This window comes from Schistocerca nitens, chromosome 8 (genome assembly GCF_023898315.1).
Source record: "Schistocerca nitens isolate TAMUIC-IGC-003100 chromosome 8, iqSchNite1.1, whole genome shotgun sequence".
NCBI lineage: Eukaryota > Metazoa > Arthropoda > Insecta > Orthoptera > Acrididae > Schistocerca > Schistocerca nitens.
The window spans coordinates 341,101,077-341,121,055 of NC_064621.1; the positions used below are offsets into that span (position 1 = coordinate 341,101,077).

At 38.7% G+C, this 19,979-nt stretch overlaps 1 protein-coding gene across 1 annotated transcript in view; it reads right to left on the minus strand.

Moving 5' to 3' along the window:
- The window catches only part of LOC126199142 (thymidine phosphorylase-like), a 211,738-nt gene that overhangs the window by 32,273 nt on the left and 159,486 nt on the right, over positions 1-19,979 (minus strand). Inside the window, exon 7 of the mRNA XM_049935898.1 lies at positions 16,334-16,496. Coding sequence (XP_049791855.1) covers positions 16,334-16,496 — 163 coding nt within the window. The remainder of the gene's footprint in view (positions 1-16,333; positions 16,497-19,979) is intronic.

Here is a 19,979-nt window from a genome sequence, read left to right on the forward strand (position 1 = left end):
AAATAAATAAAATAAATAACAGTAAGTTGTTATTGATTTTGTTGCTGTTAATGAGGTTCTTAGTCCAGAGATTGATTTGATGAAGTTCTTCATTCTGGACTACCCTGTGCCACCTCTTCATGTCTATGTAACTACTGCAACTTGAGTCCAAATGAACCCGCTTACTGTATTCAAGCATTGTCCTCCCTCTAAAATTTTCCTTCTCACACAGTTCCTTCCATTAATAAGCTGCTGATTTCTTGACACCTCAGATATGATCTACCAAACAATCCAGTCCTTTAGTCAAGTTGTGCCATACGTCTCTGTTCTGCCCAGTCTGATTCAGTATCTGTTTATTGGTTATTTGATATACTGATCTAATCTTCAACATTACTTTGTAGCACCATGTTTAAAAATCTTTGCTTAGCATCAGTGTTTCATTTCTATACAAGGCTACATTCCAGATAAAATACCTTCAGAGAAGGTTTCCTAACACTTAAATTTACATCCAATGTTGCCAAACCTTTCTTTTCCACAAACAGTTTCCTTTCAGCTGCCACTCTGAATTTATATCATCTATGGATCAGCCATTGTCACTTACTTGTTTTTCTGCCCAAGTGACAGAAGTCATCTACTACTTTTACTGTTTCATCCCTTAATCTAGTTTCCTACACATTGCCTGATTTAATTTGACTAAATTCCATTAGCAGTGTTTTAATTTTGTTGATGTTCATCTCATAATCTCTCTTCAAAACACTGTCTATTCTGTTCTGTTCTTCCAATTCATTTGTCGTCTCTAACAGAATTACAGTGTCATTTGCAAAACTCAAGGGTTTTTTCCCTCCCTAATCTTTAGCTTCTTATTAAACTTTTCCTTGGTTTCCTTTATTGCTTGCTTAGTGCACACACTGAATAACAGTGGGGATAGGGTATAACCCTGTCTCACTCCCTTCTGAATACTCCTTCCATTGTATGTCCTTAGATTCTTGTAAGTGCAGTGTGATTCCTGTAAAAATTGTAAATGACGTTTTGCTCCTGTATTTTATGCCTGTTTCAAAGACACTGTTCTTGTCAAACATGTCAAAAGTTTTCTTTAAATCTAAAAATGAGATAAATGTAGGTTAACTTTTCTTGTATCTTCAAAGATACAGTATATCATAGTGTCAGTTGCCTCAAACATTTCCACATTTCTCAAGGAAAAATACTTGTTTCTATGAGTTTTTCCATTCTTATATAAATAATACTGGCTTCTATGAGTTTTCTCACTGTCCTGCAGATAATTTGTGTCAGTATTTTGCAACCATGACTTATTATGCTTGTATTCACATATGCCAGCACTTGTCATCTTCAGAATTTGAATTATTACATTCTTCTTGAAGTCTGAAGGTATTCTGCCAGTTTCATATAGCTTGCACACCAGGTGGAATAATTCTGTAATGGCTGGTTCTCCCAATGATCTAAATAATTCTGAGGATGTTGTGTACACCAGCCGCTTTCTTTTCGCATAGGTATGCTTCTCTTTTGTCCAAGCTCTTTCCAATCTATCTATAGGTGGGATCTATCTTTCCCTTCTTACAGTAATTGTCTCAGTACTGTCTAAATTGATTAAACTACATTCCATTAGTGTGGCTATGAAGTTTTTTTATGATGATGCCATTGCATAAAAAGTTCTCAGTTTATTGCCATATCAAATTCAGATAAAATTTCAAGGTTCCAGGGACTGCCACTATTACCATCATCATCATCATCATCATCAAGTCACTAAAACTGACTGTCAGGAACTGGCAAGGCTTGCACTTTTATCCCCACAGGACAGCGTCTGATTAGTTGTATTATGTCATGGTGTCAACACAGAAATGGTGTGTACTGAGGTGGTGACCACTATGTCTATAGATTTTGTTTGTGCTATCTATCCAGCACTGCTTGCAGTGTCATCCCTTACATCAGGCACTAAACTGTGAGAAGTCTTCCTCTGTGCTTTTTCTCCATCAAGTGCATGCCTCCATGCATTTCTAAGTGCATAGCCAGTGTCCGTATTGAAGTTGTTTTCTCAAATTCTAATTTCAACACAGTCCCAATAGGTTGATGCATGAACAAATATTCTCATTTGTTTTACTTTTGTTGATGTCTCTTATTATCTCTTTTCAAGACATCATCCATTCCATTCTACTGCTCTCCTATGGCATTTCCATCTCTAACAGAATTACATTGTCACTGAATGAATAAACAAATGAGTGAAAGCCTTTGCAGCCTTGCATTTATCCTCTAGCCATTTTGCAATTTCTGTGAATTTCTTATTTTTAAATGCCTGTATTCCATTTTGCCTGCTTCATTTCCTGCATTTTTTATATTTTCTCCTTTCATCAGTTAAGTTTAGAATCTCATATGTTATCCAGAGATTTCTCCTCACCTTGTCATCTGACGTATTTGAACCGTTGCTAGACATACCATTTCATCGCTGAAAGCCACGCATGCATTACCTAATACATTCCTTTCCCCCATTTCAGTCAATTATCTCCAAATCATCCCTTTGAAACTCTCAACAACCCCTGGTCCTTTCTGTTTATTAAGGTACCATCTTCTCAATTTTCAGCAACTCTGCAGTTTCTTCAGTTTTAATTTACTGTCAATAACCAATAAATTATAGTCAGAGTTCAAATCTGGGCCTGAAAATGATTTTCAGTTTAAAGCATTGTTTCAAAATCAATGCTTATCCTGATACAATATATCTTGAACTTTCTGGTGCCCCAAGGCTTCTTCCACATACAGAACCTTATTTCATGATTCTTAAACCAACAGCTATTAGCAATGATTAAATCATGCTCTATGCAAAATTATACCAGATGAATTCATCTTTCATCCCTTTCTTCCAGTCCATGTTCTCCTACTATTCTCTCTTCTCTTCCTTTAACTACTACTGAATTCCTGTCACCCATCACCAGTAAATTTTCAACTCTCTTAATAACCAGAATAACTTATTTTATCTTATTATACATCCTTTCACTCTTTGTCAACTGTGGAGCTGTTAGGCATGTAACCTTGTACTACTGTGGTAGGGGTAGGCTTCATGTGGTTTTTAATTTGCTATGCTGCTTGTGGTAGCTTACCCATACTCCCATTTTCTTATAGATTATTAGACCTACAGTTAATCTGTACTCACCTTACCAGTAGTCCTTTTCTTCCTGTCACTTCCCTTACTCCCCCAACATCCTTCAACAACTCATTTCTCTTTCTAAATTCTCTAACTTACCAGCCTCATTAAGAGATCTCTGACTGGCAAAATGTTAGTTTTTTTTCCTGATGAAACATTCTCTTGAGTAGCTCCTGTTTGGAGATCTGAATAGGTGACTATTTTACACCTGGAACACTTTACCCAAGAGGGTGCCATCATCTTTCAACCATACATCAGAGCTGCATGCAAATATAACCATTCACAATAGTAACATAGCAAGGCCATGTTGGCTATTGTTACAAGGCCATTTCAGTCAGTCATATGCACTGTTGTCCCTCCAACTACTGAAAGGCTGCTGTCCCACTTTAGGAACTACACATTAATCTAGCTTCTCCACAGATGTACTCCGATCACAGTTGTATGTATGGTACAGCTATCTGTATCACTGAAAGATGCAGGCCTCCCACCATGGTAAAGTCAATGGTTTGTGGGTAGGTCAGGATGGAGGCATGCCAGAACTAATCATCTGGTCTGTAACAGGAACTATCAGACTACAGTAACTAAACTCATAACTTTTCATATGCAACATCATGCTCTGAAATGATGGACGTCCCACCCGAGATCATTGGCATCCCTCGTAAAGTGGTGTTGTGTCACCTACTCAACCTTCACAAAATCCTAATCAATCCCTATGCCACTCCCAATCCCTAATGCTTTCCACAAGGATCATACCCCTGTGGAAAACCCAGGTGTAAGACCCGGCCAATCCACCCATCCACCACCTCCTGTTCAAGTCCTTTCACAGGCTTACCCTACCCCATCAGAGGCCAGGCCCCCTCTATTATGATAGGATAGGTACTATGATAAGGGTAGATTGCTGCTGAATGGCAGAAAGGCACAACGAATAGACTGTCACATGCTGTGCTTTTCGCCAAAGCCTTCTTCAGAAGGGAAATAAAACACACACACAGTGACACAAATATGCACACCTCATGCACACATGACAATAATTTTTGGCCGCTCCAGCCAGAACGCAATTCTATTGAACAGGAGAAGCAATCTGGGAAGATGGAGGGATAGCAGGCTACAGTTGGTGGAAGAGATGTGAGCGCTGCCTAGCAGTGCAGGGATTAAATGGTGGCAAGAAAAGACTGCCAGGTGAAGGTTAAGTGGGCGGGGGAGATGGTGATGGGGAGGGGGGGGGGGAGGGAGAGGGAGTATGAGGAATGGAAAAAGAGAGGAGTGGAGAAGGGAAAAAGACCAGTGGTTGCATTGGCATGAAGCAGTGCACATTAAGGGTGCAGGGACATGAATTGGAGGACGTGATACAACAGAGGGGGTGGAGACTGTCGGGTGGAGGGTATGGAGACAGTAGGTTATCATAGGTTGGGGCTAGGATGATTTAAGGAGCAGAGAACTTGTTGTAATGATAACTTCCATCTGTGCAGTTCGGAAAATCTGGTGGTGGAGGGGAGGAACCAATGGCCCAGTCTGTGAAGCAGCTTATGTTCAGCTGCATGTTGTGCCACAGGGAAGTCCACCTCAATCTTGGCCACAGTTTGGCAGTGGACAACTGGATGGTAGTCAAATCAATATAAAAATCTGTGCAATGACTGTGGTAAAGCTGATTTATGAAACGCTGCTTTCACAGGTGGCTTGGCCCCTGATGGGGTGAGATGAATTATGGTTACACTCCACATATACAAAAAGGGTGACAGAGGAATGCCAGATAACTATAGACCAATATCAGTTGTCCCTATACTGGCCAAAATTGTAGAGAGCTGCTCACACACACAGATTTACATGTATTTTGAGAGCACTAAATTACTTAATGACAGCCACTTTGGATTTAGAACTAATCAGTCAACCATAAAAGCTATTGAAAGTCTGATAACTGAAATCCACAACGCTTTTGAAAGGAAACTGACCATCTGTGCAACACTAATATACTCAAGCAAAGCATTTGATTCAGTATCACATGAGATAATTGTTAAAAATTTAGAATATTGTGGTATTGCAGACAAACAACTTAATTTGATTAAGTCATACATAAATAACAGACAACAGTTAGTGCATGTGAACAATGAAAGGTCAGATCTAATGAAAATTAAGAGAGGAATTCCACAGGGCTCCATCCTTGGGCCTTTCCTCTTTATTATCTACATCAGGGGTTCCCAACAAAATTTTCTCGAGGACCCTATCATTGAGCATGATTGGTACCTTGTCATATCACAGTATCAAGTAACTAAAAAGCCAAATTAAGAGTCTTTTTATACGTTTTCTATTTCATTATTGAAAAAATATTGAGCTTAAAACTTTTTCAATTTAGCCATCATTGTTATTGTTAAATTTTTGATTATTGCTTAAAATCTTTGTCTTCAAATCTGGGTGTTTAGCATAACAAACTCCTTAAAAAATAAACATTGAGTATGAACTGAAAATTACAGGAAAAAATTAAAACTGAGTGTATTGGTCTTTCAAGTGTACTACACTTGAGATTGCATTGAGTAGATATGCGTGAAAAATAAGAAAACACTAATTTCATACAAGGTACTACTTATTTGGAAAAAAAAAATTACAGTTACAACAGAGTATTCAGTCTGGAACCACATGACCGCTACAGTCGCAGGTTCGAATCCTGCCTCAGGCATGGATGTGTGTGATGTCCTTAGGTTAGTTAGGTTTAAGTAGTTCTAAGATCTAGGGGACTGATGGCCTCAGAAGTTAAGTCCCATAGTGCTCAGAGCCATTTGAACCATTTTGAGCAACAGAGTACTCCATCAGTATACAGTTAAGTTTAATTTTCAGTTCTTAATGAGATGAGTTCAATCTGACCTTTGAGTCCATTATTTCTGAAATATTAGGTTCCAAACTTGAAACTTTCACTCTGAATTCCGACCGCATGTCGAGCCGATTCCTATATTTGTTTTTCATGAAACACATGGAAGAAAATGCTTGCTCACACCGATACGTGGTTGCAAATGGAAGGATCTTTTCCATTGCCTTATCTCCAAGTTTCTTGTAGTCCTTGCATGCTGATGCCAAGAAGTCTCTAATTTTATCACCAATGAAAATGTTTATCATCGTACCACAGCTGGACAGATCCACAAGTTGATCTTGCTCTTCTTCAGTGTGGTCTTGGATTTTGTCTATTTCTTCACAGCTGAAGGGATTTCGAATCCATCTGTCATCAGGGTCAGGTTCAGGGAAATACTCTCTAAAAGTGGTGGGTAGGCTGTGTAGATGCTTGGCTACAGTGATCTTGATCTGGTCAGGCAAACTCTCCTCTGATGATTCCAAGAATTGTTTTAAAGTAGAAAAGTTAGTTAGTGACTCGTTTTCTATCCTTGACACTCAGATCTGACACTTTCTGGCCATAGCACTTATCTTATCCTCAACTTTGAACATGTCCACATTTTTTCCTTTTAACTCAAGTTTAACACATTCAAATTTTCAAACACATCAGCTAAGTACGCAACTGAGCAAAGCCAAGAGAAGTTAGTGAGAAAATCCACATACTTTGTGTCAAGAAGGTAGACACGAACCTCATCTCTAAGTTCAAAAAATCTTGACATGATCCTACCTCGAAAAAGCCATTTTACTTCCATATGAATAAGAAGTTGCTCATGCTCACTGCCAATCTCTTTGCACAACAAAGAAAATAATCTGGATTGCAGATGTCAAGCTTTAATGTAGTTGATGATTTGAACTACTTCATTAAGTATCTTTTGCAAAGGTTCAGGCAATCGTTTGGCTACTAAGGCTTCATGATGGATACAACAGTGAGTCCATTTCACCTCAGGGGCTACTGCTTTGATACAAGCTAGAAGTCCAGTTGTTTTGAGTGCCATTGATTTGCTCCATCCGTCGACAAGCCTACACATTTTTTCCAGGTGATATCATGTTCATTGAGATAATTATTTAATGCAGTAAAAATATCGTCTGCTGTTGTATACAGTAGTTGGCATGAAAAAAGAAAATCTTCGAACACTTGGTCCTCCATAAGAATCATGCAAAAACCAACATTATAGCTTTTTTTGATATGTCTGCACTTTTATCCAATTGTATTGCGTACATGTCACTCATGTAATGTCTAGCCAGCAATGTTTCTTCGATGTTAATTGCCATATCAGTAATTCATCTTTGAGCAGTATTATTTGAGAGTGGGACAGTTCCTATTACCTTAGTAGCTGCATCACCTAACATTCTCTTGCAAAGTATTACTGCTAATGGCAGTATAAGTTCCTCAGCAATTGTGTGGTTTTTCTCACATTTAGCAACAAGCTGAGCCACCTCATAAGATGCAAGGGCTGCATTTTCATTTACATTTGCACCACAGTCTTTGGTAATTGTTTTATGAGATGTTTTTAACTCTCCTAATTTATTTTTGAAAAAATCTAATGACTTACTTTTGTACTCTTGGTGCTTTGTTTCAGGATGGTGCCAGAGTTTTGCTGGTTTCATACATTCATTTGAAAGGCTTTCATAGCAAATTACACATTTAGGTTTAGGCTGTTGCTCAGGTCCAGTGAACGTAAAACCAATTTCCAAGTAATCAGAGTTATATATATATTCTAATTTTTCCAGTAAGCTTAACACTGATCTTCGAAGGGTTACGTTCAAGGGACACCGACAATTTAGGTTCAATGGACACTGACAACTTCAGTTCGAGAGCCACTGACTTAGTTGCTAGAACATCAAATGCATTATCTTCCTCTTCATCTGTAGGCCTTTCTCGTTTTAACAAACCACTTTTTAACCAACGGTCCATTTTTAACTAGGCGAACTGTAGCTTCCGCAAAAAACTGTTTTAACACAGAATATTTAATATGTAAACAGCACGGTCTGTGAAAGCACTGGAAATAAATTAACAATGGCCAATTGTCATCAGAAACGCTTATGTAAAGTAACTGTCAGTTGTCAGCTGCAAAGAGGCAATGCGCACAGTCTAATGGCCTACAGCAGAACTATTTGCCTCTATCTAATTCTAGTTTTGCGCTAGAGTGTGCTTGTATCAGTTGGCTCTAGGAAGACACTAGACACAGAAGTTAGCATTAGCTAAAGCTCTGCTCATGCAGGAAGCGGCCAAAACAAAAAATCTGTTATCATACGAAATATATTTAATATATTTTTTATTCTAATAGCATCTTGCGGACCCCTCTGCTATAGCTCGCGCACCCATGGTGGTCGGTGGACCACCTGTTGGGAACCACTAATCTATGTTAATGACTTCTCAAACTACATAGCCTCAAAAATGTTTTCTATTCTGATGATATGACCATGATCTCCACAGGTGAGAATATGCAAGAGGTGGTAAACAAAAATAATGAACTTTTTGAAAAATGTAGGGTGTGGTGTATTGTTAATCAGTTATGTATAAACAGCACAAAAACAGAGAAAATTTATTTTAAACTGAAGTCACGGAAAGCAGAGAATCACTTTGTCAAACTACTGGGACTAAAAATAGACCAAAGGCTCTCATGGGATGACCACATAAGCTATCTGACAGGCAAACATGCACGCGTAATATTCCTGCTGTATAAACTAAGATATTCTGTCCCCCATTCGGATCTCCGGGCGGGGACTACTCAAGAGGATGTCGTTATCAGGAGAAAGAAAACTGGCATTCTACGGATCGGAGCGTGGAATGTCAGATCCCTTAATCAAGTAGGTAGGTTAGAAAATTTAAAAAGGGAAATGGATAGGTTGAAGTTAGATATAGTGGGAATTAGTGAAGTTCGGTGGCAGGAGGAACAAGACTTGTGGTCAGGTGACTACAGGGTTATAAACACAAAATCAAATAGGGGTAATGCAGGAGTAGGTTTAATAATGAATAGGAAAATAGGAATGCGGGTAAGCTACTACAAACAGCATAGTGAACGCATTATTGTGGCCAAGATAGATACGAAGCCCACACCTACTACAGTATTACAAATTTATATGCCACCTAGCTCTGCAGATGACAAAGAAATTGAAGAAATCTATGATGAAATAAAAGAAATTATTCAGATTGTGAAGGGAGACAAAAATCTAATAGTCATGGGTGACTGGAATTCGAGTGTAGGAAAAGGGAGAGAAGGAAACATAGTAGGTGAATATGGATTGGGGCTAAGAAATGGAAGAGGAAGCCGCCTGGTAGAATTTTGCACAGAGCACAACATAATCATAGCTAACACTCGGTTTAAGAATCATGAAAGAAGGTTGTATACATGGAAGAACCCTGGAGATACTAAAAGGTATCAGATAGATTATATAATGGTAAGACAGAGATTGAGGAACCAGGTTTTAAATTGTAAGACATTTCCAGGGGCAGATGTGGACTCTGACCACAATCTATTGGTTATGACCTGTAGATTAAAACTGAAGAAACTGCAAAAAGGTGGGAATTTAAGGAGATGGGACCTGGATAAACTGAAAGAACCAGAGGTTTTACAGAGATTCAGGGAGAGCATAAGGGAACAATTGACAGGAATGGGGGAAAGAACTACAGTAGAAGAAGAATGGGTAGCTTTGAGGGATGAAGTAGCGAAGGCAGCAGAGGATCAAGTAGGTAAAAAGACGAGGGCTAGTAGAAATCCTTGGGTAACAGAAGAAATATTGAATTTAATTGATGAAAGGAGAAAATATAAAAATGCAGTAAATGAAGCAGGCAAAAAGGAATACAAACGTCTCAAAAATGAGATCGACAGGAAGTGCAAAATGGCTAAGCAGGGATGGCTAGAGGACAAATGTAAGGATCTAGAGGCCTATCTCACTAGGGGTAAGATAGATACTGCCTACAGGAAAATTAAAGAGACCTTTGGAGATAAGAGAATGACTTGTATGAATATCAAGAGCTCAGATGGAAACCCAGTTCTAAGCAAAGAAGGGAAAGCAGAAAGGTGGAAGGAGTATATAGAGGGTTTATACAAGGGCGATGTACTTGAGGACAATATTATGGAAATGGAAGAGGATGTAGATGAAGATGAAATGGGAGATATGATACTGCATGAAGAGTTTGACAGAGCACTGAAAGACCTGAGTCGAAACAAGGCCCCCGGAGTAGACAACATTCCATTGGAACTACTGACGGCCTTGGGAGAGCCAGTCCCGACAAAACTCTACCATCTGGTTAGCAAGATGTACGAAACAGGCGAAATAACCTCAGACTTCAAGAAGAATATAATAATTCCAATCCCAAAGAAAGCAGGTGTTGATAGATGTGAAAATTACCGAACTATCAGTTTAATAAGTCACAGCTGCAAAATACTAACACGAATTCTTTACAGACAAATGGAAAAACTAGTAAAAGCCAACGTCGGGGAAGATCAGTTTGGATTCCGTAGAAATATTGGAACACGTGAGGCAATACTGACCTTACGACTTACCTTAGAAGAAAGATTAAGGAAAGGCAAACCTACGTTTCTAGCATTTGTAGACTTAGAGAAAGCTTTTGACAATGTTGACTGGAATACTCTCTTTCAAATTCTAAAGGTGGCAGGGGTAAAATACAGGGAGCGAAAGGCTATTTACAATTTGTACAGAAAGCAGATGGCAGTTATAAGAGTCGAGGGACATGAAAGGGAAGCAGTGGTTGGGAAGGGAGTAAGACAGGGTTGTAGCCTCTCCCCGATGTTGTTCAATCTGTATATTGAGCAAGCAGTAAAGGAAACAAAAGAAAAATTCGGAGTAGGTATTAAAATTCATGGAGCAGAAATAAAAACTTTGAGGTTCGCCGATGACATTGTAATTCTGTCAGAGACAGCAAAGGACTTGGAAGAGCAGTTGAATGGAATGGACAGTGTCTTGAAAGGAGGATATAAGATGAACATCAACAAAAGCAAAACAAGGATAATGGAATGTAGTCTAATGAAGTCGGGTGATGCTGAGGGAATTAGATTAGGAAATGAGACACTTAAAGTAGTAAAGGAGTTTTGCTATTTGGGGAGCAAAATAACTGATGGTGGTCGAAGTAGAGAGGATATAAAATGTAGACTGGCAATGGCAAGGAAAGCGTTTCTGAAGAAGAGAAATTTGTTAACATCGAGTGTAGATTTAAGTGTCAGGAAGTCATTTCTGAAAGTATTTGTATGGAGTGTAGCCATGTATGGAAGTGAAACATGGACGATAAATAGTTTGGACAAGAAGAGAATAGAAGCTTTCGAAATGTGGTGCTACAGAAGAATGCTGAAGATTAGATGGGTAGATCACATAACTAATGAGGAAGTATTGAATAGGATTGGGGAGAAGAGAAGTTTGTGGCACAACTTGACCAGAAGAAGGGATCGGTTGGTAGGACATGTTCTGAGGCATCAAGGGATCACCAATTTAGTATTGGAGGGCAGTGTGGAGGGTAAAAATTGTAGAGGGAGACCAAGAGATGAATACACTAAGCAGATTCAGAAGGATGTAGGTTGCAGTAGGTACTGGGAGATGAAAAAGCTTGCACAGGATAGAGTAGCATGGAGAGCTGCATCAAACCAGTCTCAGGACTGAAGACCACAACAACAACAACAACATTCTGTCAGTAAAAGTTTATTCGTGCTTTGCGACTATACATTCTTTCAGTCACAGCTACAATACAAGATTCTGTTATGGGGTAATTCACCAGGCACAAACCGTGTATTCAAATGGCAAAAAAAGCAACTAGATGTATACAAGGATTGAGTCCAAGAGAAACCTGTAAGGAGCACTTCAGTGTATTAAACATAATGACACTCCCAAGTCTCTATATGTATAACTGCTTAATATACGTTAAAAAAATACAACAATTTACACAGAGAATGAATTTACATTTGCACAGCACTCGAAACAACTGCATGCTTGATATACCATATTCTAGATGGTCACTGACACACAACGGTCACAAACACCTAAGTTTAAAGTTACATAGTAAAGTGCCACAATCCGTCAAAACTCTCACCCCTCTTTAAATTTAAGGAGGTATTAGACGCATGGCTCAAAAATAAAGCATACCACTCAATTGAAGAATATATTGGAAGTAATTTGGAAGGAATGTATAAATAATGAAATAATGTATGTATCATTAACTAAATGTGTAAAACCTTATAATTAATTCTTGAATGTAAACTGTATAATGATTACTGCTGAAATTGTCTGATTAGTAAGAAGTTTATGTATTTATATGTATTTATGTATATGAAAATGACGATATGAGTAACACGTACAAATTACTAACTACTAAAAAGATGTATCGATATGTGTGCATAATGTAAAATGTAAAAATTAGTAACAACTATACTTTTATGAAATATGTAAAATGTATTTTGACAAAGCCAATTGCATGCTAAACATGCTGAATGGCTAATAAATAAACATATGATGAAGCCTCTAACAGGACTCGAGTAGGAAGTGCTGGGTGCACGGATTGGGCGGGTCATGCACTGGGGTCTTCCACAGGGGTATGAATCAAGTGCCAAGGAGTTAGGGTTGGGAATGGCACGTGGATGGACTAGGATGTTGTGGAGGGCAGATCGTGACACAATAGCACTTTAGGAGTTATGGGAAGGACTTTGGGTAAGATATCCCTCATTTCAGGGTATGATGATACATAATCAAAGTCCTGACAAAGGGTGTGGTTCAGTGGTTCCAGTCTGGGGAGATAATGGGTGACAAAGGGGGGCTCCTTTGCAGCTGTTTTACAGAATGCTAAAGGTCTCACAAAGACACTATAAACAGATCCAGTCTGTAAACAGATTTCTTGTGCCACCCCAATCCTTGCACTGCCACAAAGAACCAGCTACAAAGGAGCAGCCCCTTTGTCACCCCTTGCCACCCCTGACTGGCACCACTGAGCTACATCCTTCATCAGGGCTTTGAAAATGTACAATCATCCCCTTAAATGAAGAACATCCTACTCAGGATCATTCTCACCCCTACTAAAGGGATGTCCCATCACCCATCCAACATCCATAACATGCTAATCCATTCCTAGGCCATCCCCAGTCCCAACCACTTGCCACTGGGATTATATGCCTGTGGGACACCAATATGCAAGACCTACCCAGCACTTCCATCCCAGTCCTGTCACAGGCTTATCATACCCTGTCTGAGACTGGGCCACCTGTGAAAGCAGCCATGTTTTACAAGGGCTATTCATAAAATGTGATTGGGCATAAAATGGAAACTACAGCAAGGCTCCAATGTGTTGTGCAGTCCTCTAGTATGCCCGTCAATTGTGTCATGTCTCTCTTTTCAGTTCTGAGCGTACAGTGAACACGTAAAGATGCCTAGAACAACAGTGTCTCCCACCATGTATGAGGGCCTGGTGAGAGATTTTGCCTGATGTGATGCAGCCAACATAACACAAATTTCTTGCATTTTCTTGTTCATGACAGTTCTCAGGCTCACTCTGCAGGGGCAATGAAGGTGCTCCTGCAACTTTTTTGTTGGGGAGTGTTTGATCACCCACAATACAGCCCATAATTGGCTCCCTTTGTTTTTCATCTCTTCTCACATGAGCTAATGGTTCTTAAAACAACATTTTGGCACAGACAATGAGCTGCAGACAAGTGTAGAGAATTGGTGGAAAACACAGGTGGCTGCCTTCCATGATGAGGGTAATGGAAAGTTGGAGGGGCAAGTATGGAGAGAAGTAGCTGGAAGGTACAGCTAACTGGTGCAAATGAAACATTTTTTATTTTTGTAGTGATTTCCATTTTGTGACTAATTGGATCTCACTTTGTGAATAGCCCCTCAGCTCTGCTGCAATCATTGCAGAGCTTTATATTGGTATGACTATCAATCAACTGCTCACTAGGAGTGTGGCAAAGAGTAAAGTGGATCACCCTGTGGCACAATGTGCAACCTGAAAATAACATGCAAGAATACAATGTCTGCTTCTCAACCCCTGCCATCTGTATTCTCCCCATCAACACCAGGTTTTCTGAATGTAACAGATGGGAATTATCATTACACTGCATTCCCTCCTCCTGAAGCTATCGCTGCTTGAACCTATGGTAATCTACTGTCCCTACACTCTCCACTCGAGAGCTTCTGACCCCTCTGTTATATCACCTTCTCCCACTTCATGTTCCCTCACCCTCATTATGTAGTGCTCTCTGCTAACACATCCTCCAGTCTTTCCTCCTTCTCTTTTCCGCTCCCTATTTCCTTCCCATCCCCACCTCCCCCAACACCTCCCCTCCCGCCACCATCTAGTCTGTGCATGCCCCACCAGGCAGCACTCACTTATCTCCCCCACTCATACCCTATTATCCCCCCTGCTTCTTTTCCCCACTCCAGATTGCTGATTCTATTCAATTCAGTTGCATCATTCTGGCTGTAGTAGCTCAGGATAGCACTTGTGTGTGCATGAGGGGTGCCTGCATGTGTGAATGTGTGTTTGTTTCCCTCCCTTTCTGAAGGAGGCTTTGGCCAAAAGCTTAATGCATAGCAGAAATTTTCATTGAACCTGTCTATAACTTAACATGTCATTTTTATGATGTGTAGCAATCTATCGTTTTTGTAATATTGTTCATTTTCCAACTCAGGATTTCCATTGTTTGTTTATATCTTACGTTATTCACAGTTTAACTGAGTACCAGTGACTTAATGAAAGAATAAATTTGTCTACCTCTGTGTGTTAACTCATTCAGCATTCTTGTAGTTTATTGCATTGTTAATACAAGACCTTTTGTTTAATTCCCATCAAAATTTAAAAATACAAGCTTTCAGGTTCCATAGTTTTACTTATCCTGATTAGTTAGAAATTTAATTAGGTTTGGTGTGGACAATAATAGTGAAGTGTTCGGCAAAGCAGAAATTCTTTGGTATATCATCACACACATACTCTTAAAAATAATTTTAAAAAAATAAAAAATAGAGAACCACAAAGGAATTATCCAAATGAGACAGAAATCAGTAGACATCATGTACTTGAACAAACAAAGTAGTTATTCAGCTTGGAATTAATTGATAGAGTTGTTGGATGTTCTGCTGAGAGATATTGTGCCAAATTCTGTCCAGTCGATGTGCTAGATCGTCAAAACCCTGAGCTGGTTTGAGGGCCTTGCCCATAATGCTCTAATGTTCTCAATTGGGGAGAGATCTGGAGACCTTTCTGATCAAGGTAGGGTTTGTCAAGCACGAAGACAAGTAGTAGACTCTCTCACCGTGTATGTGTGTGTGTGGGGGGGGGGGGGGGGGAGGGGGGGGGCATCATCTTACTTAATCTTACTTAATTGTAAGCTCAGGATGGCTTGTCATGAAAGGCAACAAAACAGGTTGGAGAATATGATCAACGTACCACTGTGCTTTAAGGGTGCTGTAGATGACCACCAAAGGCATTCTGCTATGAAATGAAATTACAACCCAGGCCACCACTCCCGGATGTCAGGCCATATGGCGGCAACAGTCAGGTTGGTATCCCCATCAATGTCTGATGCTTCTCCAGACATGTCTCCACTGGTCATAAAGACTTAGTTCAAAGTGAGATTCATCACTACAGCCAATGAGGTTCCACGTCGAAGACGTGTCTGCATACATTCTGGACAGTGATGGGATACCAACCTAACTGTCATCTGCCATATGGCCCAACAACCAGGAGTGATGATCTGGGGTGCCATTTCTTTTCATATCAGGACCCTTTTGGTAGTCATCCATGGCATTCTCACAGAACAGTGATATTCTACACCCATCCTGGGCTTACATTTCAGCAAGGTAATATCTTCCTGCATATGGTGAGAGTTTGTATTGCTTGTCTCCATGCTTTCCAAATCTTACCTTGGCCAGCAAGTGCTCCAGATCTCTCCCCAATTGGGAATGTTTCAAGCATTATGGGCAGTGCCCTCTAGTCAGCTTGGGATTTTGATGCCAACTGGACAGAATTTGACATGATGTACCTCAGGAGGGCATCCAGCAATTCTTTCAACCAATACCAAGCCAAATAACACATTTCATAAGGGCCAGAGGTGGACCAATGCATTATTGAGTTGCTCAATTTATGAAGATCTTTATTTTGAATAAATCAGCCAATTTTTCTGAAATTGTAATAATTTGTTTGTACATGGACATCACATCCACCAATTCCAAACCCATTCAGATAATTCCTCTATGGTGCATCATTTCTATTAGTATTCTTGAAGTGTATAAATATTAGTTTTCAAAGTGACTTACAGTATCACTTTGGCTTATTAAATATATTATATTTATGTTTAGATTCATTTAGAAACTGTCCCTTACCAAGAGTTGTGACAAGATCATTTAAGTCTGAGGGCCCATTCCCCTTAAGGCAGTCAATGGCCTCAGCAACTTCTAGTCCATTACCAACTGCCTTTCCAATAGGTGTATCCATTTTTGACAGTACAACTCGACACTTTACTCCTAGGCCATCAGCAACCTCAATCTGAAAAGAATAATACACAATATCATCAAAAACTGAACATAGATACTATGTGTTTAGTTGTTCAAAATGTATGACACCTACTTTGTCACCCAAATAACCCTCAGCAGACTGTCAAACATTTATAGCAGTATTGTTCTTAAAGGAAACAGAAAAGGAATCACAATGTCTCCATGTTGTAGTGATACTACATGATTGCAGAAACCATACTGTAATTTCTACTTATTGAAAAAGTGTGCTTCCAATAACTTCCCAGTTGATAATAAAATTACTCTAAAATTTTAATTACAGTTATTGTCACATTTGTATTTACAGTATAACTGGTTTTGTCATACTCTGAACATCTTCAGATATATTGAGACAAGTAAAAGACATAAGGATTGTGCCAGTTATAGTTCAAAGATGATACAAAAGACAATGTGACAAATAAGGATGGAAGAGAAGAGGAAGAGAATGATGCAGTTAAAGAATTGAAAGAAGGGAAAAAAGAGAAAGTGGGAGGGAGGGAGTAGAAGGAACGGGTTGTACTTTTTGAAGGGGAATGTGTAAATAAATGATAAATTGCTAACAGACGCCACACAGGATTTGGATGTACGGGACAGAATGGAGATTATTTAAATTGAGGTTAAATTCTGAGGGTGGTGGGATGCAAGGAGGATATTTTAGGAGCCAGTTTGCCATCTCTGGAATTCAGCGAAAGTAGTCCTGCATGAGAAGATTCAAAGGGCTCATGTAGTATAGCATGCAGCAACGTCACATGAGACATATGGTGGTGTTAAGCATGCTAGCCAAATTGATATGGAAAATCCAGAAGGCAGACAGTTCCTTTTTGTCCTTTAATGTGTCATACCAGTTAAGTGGATGTCATCTCTACATAGATACCTGTGCAGTGAATTTTAATCTGTCTTCAAAGTCATACAAAGGTGACACTGTAATAGGTGGCGGTGGGTGGGTGCTTGAGGCTATATAAATTGTATGGTTCATTAGTTTAATTGAATAAATGTACTTGCTCTGGGATTTTGTCCACTTTCATATTTTTTTTTTTTTTATTTATTTATTTCTTACACCATGGATCCAACTGTGACAATTTCACATGGATGTAGTGTGTGTCAATTTTTACATTGTCAATGACAAGTACTTGTACACTATGTTTACAGGTAAAGAATATAAAGTTACTTAACCACTACAATGATCCATAACACAATATAATGGAATGAGAATCCTTAGACCTACAGATTACAGGTATAAAACAAAGTAAATTAAACCTGAAAAGGTCATATAACCCAGACTGTTAAATATAAGCAGTTAACACTAAAAGAGTTACATATGTGACAAGAATGTTCAGCTTAATGTTCAATTTATATGATAATACATCTTATTTTAAGGCCGTTTCTCACTGTGTTTCATAAACTCTTCCAAACTGTAAAATGACATGGCTAAAAGAAATTGCCTCAGAAGCTCTTTAAATGTAGATTTGTTGGCAATTTCACATTTGATTTCTGGAGGAAGAGCATTAAATATCTTTATACCAGAGGACTGTACACCCTTCTGCACAATCTTCAAATTTTTACCTTCAGTGTGGAAATCATGTTTCCTCCTTGTGTTATACTGATGGTATTCACTGTTACATTTGTATAAATCAGTGTTTTTACTTATGAAACACATAAGTGAGTATATATATTGAGAAGTAGTTGTAAGAATTCCCAGATTCCGGAATAGGCTTCTGCAGCTGCATCTAGGATCTACACCAGACATCACTCTTACAACACGCTTCTGAGCAATGAATATTTTCTTTGCAAGAGGTTGATTTCCCCAGAAAATAATTCCATATGCCATCAAAGAATGGAAGTAACCATAATATGCAGCTTTTTTAATGCTTAAGTTTGCACTGACAGAGATGATTCGCATTGCAAAAACTGAAGAGCTGAGTCTCTTGTAAAGATCTAAAATGTGATGGGACCAGTTTACTCTACAGTCAATCTTCACGCCTAGAAACTTTGTTACTTCCACTCTTTCTATGACCTGTGTGGCATATTTAACAGTCATTTCTTCCTCAGTTTTGGCAGTTGGGGTGAACTGAATATAATTAGTCTTACTCAGGTTAAGTGAAAGACCATTTGCAGTAAACCATTTCATTAAATCTATAAGAATAGTATTAACAGACTCTTGAACATTTTCACATTTAAGACCATTAACCATTATGTTAGTATCATCTGCAAAGATGGTAAAATTGCACTGAATCATTGAAGAATAAGGTAAATCATTTATAAATAACAGGAACAGTAAAGGACCAAGAATAGAGCCCTGTGGAACTCCACAATTTATGTCTCTCCATTCCGATGAAATCATTCCACCACACAAATTGTCTGACTTATCTAAGACTACTTTCTGTTTCCTCTCTGTCAGGTATGACAGAAGCCAGTTATTTGCTACACCACTTATTCCTAGATGGTCTGCCTTCAGTAACAGTATTTGGTGGTTCACAGTGTCAAAGGCTTTACATAAATCACAAAATAACCCTGTTGTCACCATTTTCTCATTTAGAGATTCCAAAACCTTATCTATAAAAGCATATATTGCTTGTTCAGTTGACAGACCTTTCCGGAAACCAAACTGATGTTTGCTGAGAATATTGAATTTATGTAGGTGTTCTAAAATTCTAGAATACATGAGCTTTTCTAGTACCTTTGAAAACTCAGACAGGAGAGATATTGGTCTGAAATTTTTAACATCAGTTTTCTCCCCTTTCTTAAAGATAGTGAAGATCTTTAAATTATCAGGCAGTACAAATGTGTGTGATATATACTGCTCATTACAACAGAAAATATGATGACTGTATTACTTACTAGCTGACATGTTGCATAAATGAAAATATACTTGAGGGATATGTTCTAAAAGGGCTAAAAAGTCTGACATAACGGCACTTTATGAGCAGGGAGATTTTTCTCTTTATACCAATCCCTTTAGCTCCAGTTTATTACTGAAGTCTTGTTATAAATAATGAAGCATAATATGTCAACAGGTAAAACTTTTCATCTACTACTTCCATAGAATCTACAACTAAATGCTTTCTTCAAGTCTGTATGGATTTTTCTGCAATGCACATAGAACATTTGATTATGCAGAACATGCACCATTTCTAAACAAACTATATTTTTGTGACATTAGAGAAACCATACAACTCCTAGTCCTATTATAAGTAGGTTGTGTGTGCTGAAAATAAAGGTACAGTACCAAACTGAGCTGTTTGATCTAAATATACCATATTGTATGGACTATAAGGCACACTATTTTCTTTGGAAAATTGCCTCTAAATTCATGTAAATCTTATACTTGAAATTAATATTAAAATGTCCAGCATTTGATTTAAAATACTTACCAGACTTGAAAAATTGCCATATATTCGATGTCTCAGGAAACCTTTCACTATCTTGCAACAATGGATTCAACTGGTAGCAGCACTGCACTGATGTGATGAACATTAGT